A 10,400-nucleotide genomic window follows, 5' to 3' on the forward strand; every position below is an offset into this window, starting at 1 on the left:
AAAAAACAAACTGAAATTTTTATGAAAAACCCTCCTATGCGGTCATGCTGCAAAAGGAGAGTTTTGCAGCAACCAATAAAAGAAGGACATCTCACATAAAGGAAAAAAAAATGCAAAAAAAAAACCTACACCCTAATGCACTTGATTTTCAACTAAAGAAGAAAGAAAAGAGAAAGAAGAAGACCGTGGGTCTGCAGACTCATGGTGCAAACCCACAGCTGGGGTCTCACCGGTCGTGGATCTGCTGAAATGCTAGCCGTGTGGGTCTGATTTTTTGGTTTTTTCTAATGGGTCTTGTTCCGGTTTGGGTCTGGTTTTTTCTTTGGTTTTTCACATGGCTCCAGCGCCGTTAGTGATAGCATGGCTTCGGTTTTAAGGTGATAAAATCCCAAAAAAAGGTTAACATTCCCCTCTAGGTTTTAGTTTTGAATCCAAAATTGAATTTTGAGACATTAAAAACGAATTTTGTGGCATTAAAATTGATTTTTGAGGTTGGATTTGGCCAAAAATTTGCTGGAGAAGGTGATCCAAAGTCGCCGGAGAGGTGACCCACGGCTGGGTCATGGCTAGACCAAGCCGTGGGTCACAACAGATCCAGCTGCTGGGTCATGGCAGACCCAGCGGCTAGGTCTGTCGTGACCTAGCCATGGGTCACGTTTGACCTAGCGGCTAGGTCTGCTGTGACCCAGCCGTGGGTCACGCCAAACCCACGGCTGGGTCTGCTATCGCCAATCGGTTCGCTGTCGCTGATGGTTTCGCTGTTGCCGGTGTATGTGGTTTGGTTATTTGTTTGTTATTATTTGGTATTTTGATTTTATTTTGTCAAAATAAGCTTAGTGATGTGTCACCTTGTGGTTGAATGCTGCAAAAGACCCCTTTTACAGCATGACCGCATAGTAGGGGCTCCCAATTTTTATTCAATAAAGTTATAAAACAAAACAAAAGTTTTCAATTTTTATAACAAAAAAAAAAAATCAAATTTTTTAATTTTTTTTCTTATAAAAATGATATTTTTCATTTTACTAAGGGTAATTTTGTTATTGGGGAAATATTAACAATTTTTGATAATTTGAGAGAATATTGACACAATTAAAAGTTTGAAAGAGATATTAAGAATTAAATGATAATTTGATGGTTACGTGGACTTTCATTTAAAAAAAAAAAAAAATTATATAAAAGCTCATGCTTGTTTGTTTCAAGCGCGACCTAACTCACACAATCTGTACGTTGAACAGAAACGGAGAATGACAGGACAAGCATGGCCTTACATACAGTGGAGTGGAGTACGCTAATCCACGTGCCAGTCACGTCCTCACAGACATTTATCCACTGTGGATAGGCTTCTCACTCACATATATATTAGCAAGAAAAATGGAAAAACGAAGAAAAGAAAACCCACCGAAATCATTAATAAGCGACGTGGCGCGCTTATCTCCATGGGATGTGGCAACTGTAAGCAACTGCAAACCTGCAGAGGAGCTGATATATGCCCCTCCATTACCAAATTTAATTTTTTGTTTGGTAGCGTTGGCCTTCAAGGGGGCCACAGGCTGAGCTTGTGGTTGCAAATTCTCTTCCCAAAATTTCTTGTCATCAAGTCTTGGCTTCCTCCCTCTCATTAGAATACTCCAGTGAGTGCTGGTACTCTCTAGTTCTCTTCCCCTCTCTCTCTCTATCTCTCTCTGGAAGTTAGTGCTGCATCCCACAGGTTATTCACTCAGTCTCATTGCTTTTCTTTATTTCTGGACTGGCTTTTCAATTGGCTTATGCTATTATTCTACACTTTTACTTAGTGGGTATTCATTATTTTCTTTGTTTAAGCTTTAGTTTGTGAGTTTGAGATGCAAAACCTTTCCTTTATGTGGCACAATTCTGATGCTTCTAGGTTTGTTTGGTTTGCTGTAACTGTTTCTTTGTTTTGTTAAATGTCAGATTGTTATTGTCGTAGGAACATGCTTCAACTATTATTTGATACACTGAATTATAGTTTCAGGAGCAACCATTATTTGTTGAATTTCATCACTTTGGTTTGTTTCATAGGCAACCATGTGAGTGGTGAATAGGTGCCCTTTTCAATTAAGTTCTTAATTATTGAGCCATTACCATTCATGAGGGAAAGTGTGGAATGATTTTCAACCTGCACATTTAGTCCCTTCATTTTAAACTTATGCGTTAGATCATTTCCTGGGTAATAAACTATAAGAGTGAAATGCTGGTTCCCAGATTATTTGAGGTGCTTGATAAAGCGATCTTCAAGAATCTGGACATGGAGATGGTGGCAGAAAATTGTCGAAGTGACAGTGATTCTGAAAAAAAAATGCATAACAGGTGTTTTTGATAATAGCTCATACGATCCTTATTTAAATGTTTGATTTCGACCTGGTGCATGACTGCCACCAAGAATACTGATGTAGACGATGAATATAACTTGTCACGTTTGATTGTCATGTCTATATATTATTTTTGGTTTGTATATAACTATTCTCTTTGCCTTGGTTTCATTAGATTTTAAACCTATCATATAGCATAAGATACATAAAACAGAAAGACATAGTATGAATCTCAAATGAGTTTATAATATAAAATCAAAATTATGCTGGAACATCTTAGGCAGATAGTAACCCCATTGAGTGGTTTATGTGGGACATATTTACTTTAATCACAAGAGCATTACCAGGAATAACCAAGATAAAGAAAAAATTTGCAATGAGAGAGACAATTTAGCTGGTGGTAGATCTGATAGTATGAAGTCTGATAAAATCTTTCTCTTAAAACAATGAAAAGTGTTTCCGATCTCAACAATCTTCTAAAATATTCTGTTTGTAAAAAAAGTTATATAGTAGCAAAATTAACGGAGTAATCCCAGTGGTTTATGGAAGTGATATTCATTTCCCCCTAAATAATTTATTTTGGTGATGGAGGGCCTGAGCAAACTGATATCTAGTGCAGTTGATGTGGATTTTTGTGTTGGGTTTCTAGATGTTCTGTGGGAGGATCAGGATCTGCTCGAGCAGGTACTTTTTATTTTTTTTAAATAAAAAATAAGTAATATCATGTTCATGAGGCAGGGTGTGGAGCAATATGGTGAGGTATTTGGACTTGGACAGCTAGAGATATGCGTCTCATTGAGTTGCTTGATGAAACTGTGTATCTGGTGCAGAGAGTAGCCTCTTAAGCATTATTTTTCTGTGTTGAGTAGCAATAACAGGGCTAAGGATGTGCCAGTTACAAATTACTGGAAATGTGTCAATAAGGCTTTGCCCAACCTATAAATATATTTTACACACATTTTTTCTCCACAATTGACTATAGGCCCATAGAAGAGATATCTATGGATTATAAAGATTTTAGATATGTCTCTTTTCTAGATTTACTTGCTTAATCCTGGTTTGAATATGATGATATAAACCAAGCTTTCATTATATTTGTTGTGGTGACATCTGGAAGTGTCACCAGAGTGGAACAAACACTTTTGGGGTATGATTTATGGGTACAGACATGACTCGTGCTTCAATACAGATTCAGGATATCATGATATTTTTGGGTAAAATTACATAAAAGTATTATAAGATTCCCCTGAGGCATAAGCCAGATGTGGTTGAATTAATAATGCTTGAATCAAAGATACTTTTCTGATAAATGTGTTAAAACTCAATGGCAATTGCAAAAATTTAAAGGGTGGATATGTGCCATGAGCAACTTCTCTGGGATATTTGTTGGGATTTCTCCACAGAAGTGACCTCTACTTGAAAATAATAAACTTTTTCAGTCAATAAAGGTCAGACCAAGTGCTATATTTGTCATTGATTTACTATTCTGTAGTGTTTTGACCATATGGATATTAACTTATCTTATTTTTTTGTTTTTCATTTTCTTGTCATGTTCCATTTCCAATGCAATCATAATTGCTGCGTGAAAATAATTTGGCAGTTAGATATTAATTTTCTACAAGATCCTTTACCTAAAACTTCATATGAATATGTAACACTGCCTGATAATTCCATTTTGGTTTTGCTAGATCTTTGAGCTTCTGTAAGGGAGATGCTGGTTTAGGTCATTTCACTCCTGTGTTGATCCTTTCCATGGCACTTACTGCAAGCAAGGTTTCAAGTGGTCCTGTAGTGACTGAGAGGACAAATGTCTTTAGATCACCTCGACATGCATATTCTTGTGCCATGTCACCTCAACACGATAAATCACATTTTACAAGTCAAGGAATTGAACATAAGCAAAGGCATGGAAATATCTTGGGAGCGAAATCAAGGTTTTCTGATGTGGGTTTGTGGCGCATGTGTCGAAAACCTCTTAGTTTCATTGCCTCTCGGGGTTCTTCTCTGTTATGCCGGTCCACAGAAACACATAAGACTGAAGCAAAGGAATGTGTTAGAACTTATGGTGATTGTGAAGACATAACGAGGTAATAATGAGGAAGTACAGATTATCAATTCTAATTAACTAGACATGCAGAACTTACATTGAAATTCTTACTTATCTTCAATATTTTACATACTTTTATTTAAATTCTTCTTCTTCTTCTTCTTCTTAACACCATGGTGCATGAAAGGTATATGATTTAACATGATACATAAACACAGAAGACGGCATTGTATGTTGCATAAATGGTGTTGGAGATGGGAAATCCTTAATGTCTAGACATGGGAGGACAGTTTTATCTGTCACTGTTTCTTATTTCATTGTGTTGAAATGGATATAACTGCATTGTATGTGCAACAACCATGGAACATAAATGTGAAGAATTTTTAACTCATAGTTTTGCTAAGCAAAAAGCATAATAATTATTATTTTGCCTTTTCAAAGGTAAAAGCTTATGCAAGTATCTAATGTGTGTCAGGTGGGAATCATTGTTGTCTTCAAACACATGTCTGAACACCAAACATTCATGGGGATTAATGTTGTGTACCACTAATAGTTAATATGAGTTATTGGACTGAAGCATTTCGCACATTCAAGTGTTTCAGTCTACTGGCTTCTTATATTGCCAAATAATTAAGACATATAACTAAATTGGACATTATGATCTGTATGCGTCTAGGTAATCTCCTAGGTTTGCTTCATATGAAGCTTGCGATTTTGGCTGTTTTCTAGAGGACCAGTAATGATAATTTTATCTAAAAAGCTAGGAATTGGAAAAAGAATCATTGACGCATTTCCATGGTTACTAGAGGACTAGCTAAAAATGAAAGGGTAATTATCTATTGATAAGAAGATAATGAAAGCACTCGTGTAACAAGAGTAAGGAACATGGGCACGGGAATTTCACTATGGCTATTGTTATGTAAATTACCTCTACCTTTTTCTCCCCTTGGCGATATATGTGCACACAGATGTATTTTGCTAAACTTCACTTCTATAAAGTAAAACTTTTTTCTCAAATTTTTGTTGTTCCACCTACAAAGTGAGGTCATTCACTATATGTTTTCCTTTTCAATTTGTCTTCTGTAATTTAATTCCCGCTCTTGTTGCTTTTATTAGATCCTTTACAATGATTTATTTTATTTTGGCAATTACTCCAGTTGTAACTAGGAGAAGCATCCATGCCTCTTTACCAAATAATTATGGAATTTCATGTTTTCTGACAATAAATCGTGTTGAGCTCTTGAAGTTAGTTGGTGCTGTCAATGTATTTTATTTATGTTTCTAAGATTCTAGTAATTTATTTATGTTTCTGAAATTCTATTGTAAATCAGTGCACAAATTGGAGATGAAGATCCAGTCATGCCTAAGAGTACTCACTCCAGTCGAGGCTTGGCTGAAGCTTGTAAATTTGTCTACAATGACGCAAAGTTCGTAAATGAAAGGGCTCGTAATGACATTTTCTTGCTTTCTCGGTAATATTCAGCCTCTAATGTTGGGCGTGATTATTTGTTCACAAAGCTTGCGATGATCATGAATCCCATGCCTTGTCAATATATAAGAAATTTTGTGAACAAGTTGCAAAAGATAGCAAAAATGTGCACTTACAATGAATGATCTACTATTTATTGAATCACATGCAACAAATTCAGGTTGAGTAAGCTTTCATAAAAATATATATATAAATTGAACTTGTTTCATAAAATCATAGAAATAAGCCACAACGGTTCTGTTTAAAATGGCTTTAGACATGGTTTTTGGTATTAGCTTTGCTAGAAGCGTTACATATATGATATAAATACATGCCTTTGAACTATTTTGGTTCTAAGTACATGGAGATTACTGCTCATCATGTGCCTCTCTTTCTCAGTGGGATAATGAGGTTGGATGCCCGAGCGCGTCAAGATGTAGCTATTCTTGAGTCAGAGTTCCTTAAGCTTGATGGTAAATTTTTACTTTTCTGTCCAGTTTCACTAGCTTTTTAAATCCAAAATATCTGTTTTCTGGACTTCAAACTTATTGGTTTTCCTTGTGCTGACCTTTTGTCTTGTAGCTCGGGCAAGAGAGGATACTGAGAAAATTGACCGCCGTGTGAAAGAAAAAGCTGAATGCCTTCGAGATATTGCTACTGTATGTGATTGCTAGATTTTTGAATACTGGTTTACTTTGGGAAAATGAATGAATTGCTGGTTTCTTTGTGGTTAATATTTTTGGTGATCTTTGTATCCCCTTGCAGAGCTTGACAGACAAAGCCCAGTCTAGATTGAAAAAGGCTGCTGATAAGCATTGGAGCGATGGAGCCCTAGAGGTGCCTCTACTATTTAATTTTTTTGATAAGTAATAAGTAAACTTATCTATTACAAGATGATATTTAATTATCTTGTAATTATTGCTTCATTTGATGCATGTAATAGAATGTGCAAGCTAAATAAATTTTAACACTATTCTGAGCTCAGTAAAGCTTATGTTCTTCTAGTTGGTTGAAAAGGGTGAAATTAAATAGTTTTGAGCATAAAGAAGATTGCATTAAATGAAAGTACATTACATTTTTTTGACATATATTGTTAATAATTGGGAAAGTACTAAATTGATCTTGTGACAAATAAATTTATGTGGTTTCAAAATGAACTTATAAATCCCTTTGTAACATAATGATCACTCTGTACAAATTCCAGGCATTTTCTGATGGAATCTTTATGAATTACAAATTTCCCCTCAAATTAAAAAAAAAAAAAGGGAAGAAGAAGAAGTGAGGCTGGCTTTTGGGGGTGCTTTGGCCCCCCTCGGAGGCTAATTCTAGGGATGGCTTCCACCCCTAGGCTCTGGGGTGGTTCTGGGAGGTCGGTCACCCCAAAAACTAATCGCTAGGGGTGGTTAAACCATTCTAAGGCTAGGGGGTGGTTTGGCTACCCCTAAAATTGATTGCTATGGGAGATTAAACCACCCCCAAGGCTGAGGATAGTTTGGCCACCCTCAAAACCAATTGATGGGGCTAACCGATCGTTGAGGGTGGTCAAGGGGGGTGGCCAAACCACCTCCAAGGGAGATGGAGGTGATACAGCCACCCTTAGAATTAGTTAGAGGGGTGGTCAGGCCACCTTCAAGGGCGATGAAGGCTATTTGGCCACCCCCATAATCGACTTGAGGGGGGTGGTCAAACTACCTCAAAGGCGATGCGGATGGTTCAGCTACCTCATAACCGATGGGTGGCTAAACCACCATCAATGGCCTTTGGATCACCCCTAGAACGGGCCAAAGGGGGTGGATAACCAACTTTTCCTCTCTTTTTTGTTATTATTGTAGATGCATAATATAGGGATTTATTAGTTCATTTTGAAACTACAAAATTTATTTGTTACAAGGTCAAACCACATGGACTAATTTCGCAATTGTTCCTTAATAATCCATGCTTTTGATCAAGAGAAAGAGGGCAAGTCTCTAATGTTGTTAAGGAGTGAGTGCAGGGGTGGAAGCACAACATTCAGCCCCCCAAATATTTTGAATTTTTTTAAAAAAAAATATAATATTTTTAGAAATATGTCCTCTCAAAATTATATTTTTGCCTTTTTAATAATTTTTTTTTTAGTTTTGTCCCCCCAAAATTATTGTTTTGCCCTCCTAAAATTTTCTGTTAGTTTTGTCCCTTCTATTAGCTTAAAAAAGCCGAAATTTTCCTATTTAATTGGTGATTTTCGGTTCACCACGTTATTTAGGCTTGACTCTGTCATTTTTGGGAGCTTCAAGGGATCTCATTAGAAGAAAGAGTTTAATTTATATTTAGACATGTAACTTTTGTATGCAATAATAACTTACAATTTACTATGAAATTAATTTTAAGACTTCTCTATATTTATTTTATATAAACACACACTTACACATATAGAGAGACCGTATATATCTATGTGTTTATGTATTTGTGTAAGTTCGTCCCCCCAAGTTACAAATCCTTGGTCCACCCCTGAGTGAGTGTTCACATGAGTTCGTTGAGGTGTCTAGAGCATGGGGGAATGGAATATGGGAAGTGTGACTTGGTTTGGATGAGGGGCTTAAGGTGAATGAGATGAAGAGAAATAGCTGGGTGAAGACAGTAATGGGAAAGACATTCATAAAGTTAAACTTCTGATGTTAGACATAGGCTTATACTTTGATGCAAGCACAATACCTGCTTATCTGTGTATTCTCATGTAACCAAATTGTACCTGTTGTAAGTGATACAACTACATTATGATTCAGCCTTGTTTTTGGACTTCTGTTGCAAGTAATACATGATTTATGATGCATATTTCTGCTACCTTTTGACTTATTTTCAGGCTGATTTGCGCCTTGCCGACTTCCGTGCAAAACAACGTGCAATGGAAGACGCCTTCATGGCTTTGGAGGTGAACTGCTCTATTCTGTGACCCTGATAATTAATCACATAATTTGTTGGATAATCTCTTCTTTGTATCCGAATCATGTATAGTAATGAACAACTTGCTTGTATTCACTCTGCACTTTCTTCCCTTTTGAATGTACCCTTATTGATGCTTCTTAGAATTTATGGTCTTTATCTCTTCGTGGGTATGCAGTTTGTCAGAAATATCCATGACATGATGGTGAGCAAGATGTACAAATTGTAAGGTTATTCTTTCTTTCTGTATCCTTCTTACCCCCACCCCCAGTGGAGGGGAAAATTAAGCAGTATTTAAACCTTAATTTCTGACACGTTGCAATTCAGTCCTCTGCGTAGGGAAAAAAGTTCTCTATCAGCAAATTATGCGATGGGCGGTATAACACTTGAAAAAAATGGGAAAACTTTTGATTTCTTCCCTGGGGAAGTGTCTGCTGATCGCATTACCGCTATTCAGGTCCTTCTTTTTGTTGTTTAAAACTATGTACTTCTCAGTTGCAGCAGGAATCATTACATTCATAGTGTTCTCTTTGATTATATGCAGGAAGCTTACTGCATTATGGCATCAGCTCTCTCTGAAGCGGATGGGATTGACTATACTGATCCTGAAGAGGTTTAAATTTCCACGTGTTCATGCTCCTGATCTGAGTGAGCCATTAATGTTATTATGTTTCAGTGTCTGTCTATTTACCACTCTTTACTATCTGAGCAGCTCGAGCTGTTGATTGCAACTCTTATAGATCTTGATGCAATGGATGGTAAAAGTAGTGTATCGCTATTGGCAGAGTGTTCAAGTTCTCCCGATGTCAATACTAGGTAAGCTATTTAAGTTTTATTGTAACAATTCAATCAAATTGTGTTGTATACTTAATTCATCCACCTTATGAGCATGGTTTAAGTGAAAAAAGTATGTATTTTACTTTTTTGAATACATGCTTATCATCCCATTATATGATGAAACCATACCAATGGCTATGAAGTAGCACTACTTGGATAAGCACAAATTTAATATCCGTATAAATCAATGATAATGCATTTAACCAAATTCTGAAGGGAGTTTCTGATTATATGCAAATTAGTCACAACACTTGACTTTCCGGGCTGATATATATAATTTTCATTGGATGATATATTCTTGTTATTGTCTGTGGTATAGACAAGCATTAGCCAATGCATTGGCAGCAGCCCCATCCATGTGGACTCTTGGAAACGCAGGCATGGGAGCGTTACAGGTACCGGGTTCTAACTTTTAAAGAAACACATTAGATGACTTATAGTTTCTTAACCCGAAGCGCAGAAACTGATATTTGTTGTTTTCTTTTCAGAGACTGGCAGAAGATAGTAATCCAGCAATTGCTGCTGCGGCATCCAAAGCTATCTATGAACTGAAGAAACAGTGGAAGATAGAGGAAGGCGATAGCTGGAGGTTTATGATGAACAAATTGACTGTGGAGAAAGATAGCCAAGAAGTTGAAGATGATGCTGATACAAATTGAAATACTTAAGACAATTAACTGTAGATATTTACATGAAGGTCTCAATAGTTGTAGGATAAACTCTGATCACCACAAAGTGATTAGTGCTGATGTAAAGGAAAATTCTGTCATATTTTATATTAGCCTTTCTTTCTTCAATT

General features: G+C 36.5%; 1 protein-coding gene across 5 annotated transcripts; it reads left to right on the forward strand.

The window, feature by feature from the left end:
- The first annotated feature begins 1,539 nt into the window (after window positions 1-1,539).
- Window positions 1,540-10,400, forward strand: LOC132181078 (senescence-associated protein SPA15, chloroplastic). 5 transcript variants are annotated; one of them, XM_059594137.1, is made up of 13 exons: window positions 1,540-1,631; window positions 4,019-4,417; window positions 5,709-5,849; window positions 6,245-6,318; window positions 6,428-6,504; window positions 6,611-6,682; window positions 8,685-8,753; window positions 8,943-8,989; window positions 9,092-9,221; window positions 9,309-9,377; window positions 9,477-9,580; window positions 9,921-9,996; window positions 10,090-10,400. In XM_059594137.1, exons 2-13 carry the CDS (start codon window positions 4,083-4,085, stop codon window positions 10,258-10,260), a joined length of 1,365 nt encoding a protein of 454 aa, XP_059450120.1. In that variant the 5' UTR covers window positions 1,540-1,631; window positions 4,019-4,082; the 3' UTR covers window positions 10,261-10,400. The 5 variants fall into 5 exon arrangements, 4 of the variants coding, with proteins under 4 accessions (XP_059450120.1, XP_059450119.1, XP_059450118.1 ...); XM_059594136.1 differs by having other exon boundaries at window positions 1,547-1,641; XM_059594135.1 differs by having other exon boundaries at window positions 1,619-1,708.

This window comes from Corylus avellana, chromosome ca5, assembly GCF_901000735.1.
Source record: "Corylus avellana chromosome ca5, CavTom2PMs-1.0".
In the NCBI taxonomy this organism is placed as follows: Eukaryota; Viridiplantae; Streptophyta; class Magnoliopsida; order Fagales; family Betulaceae; genus Corylus; species Corylus avellana.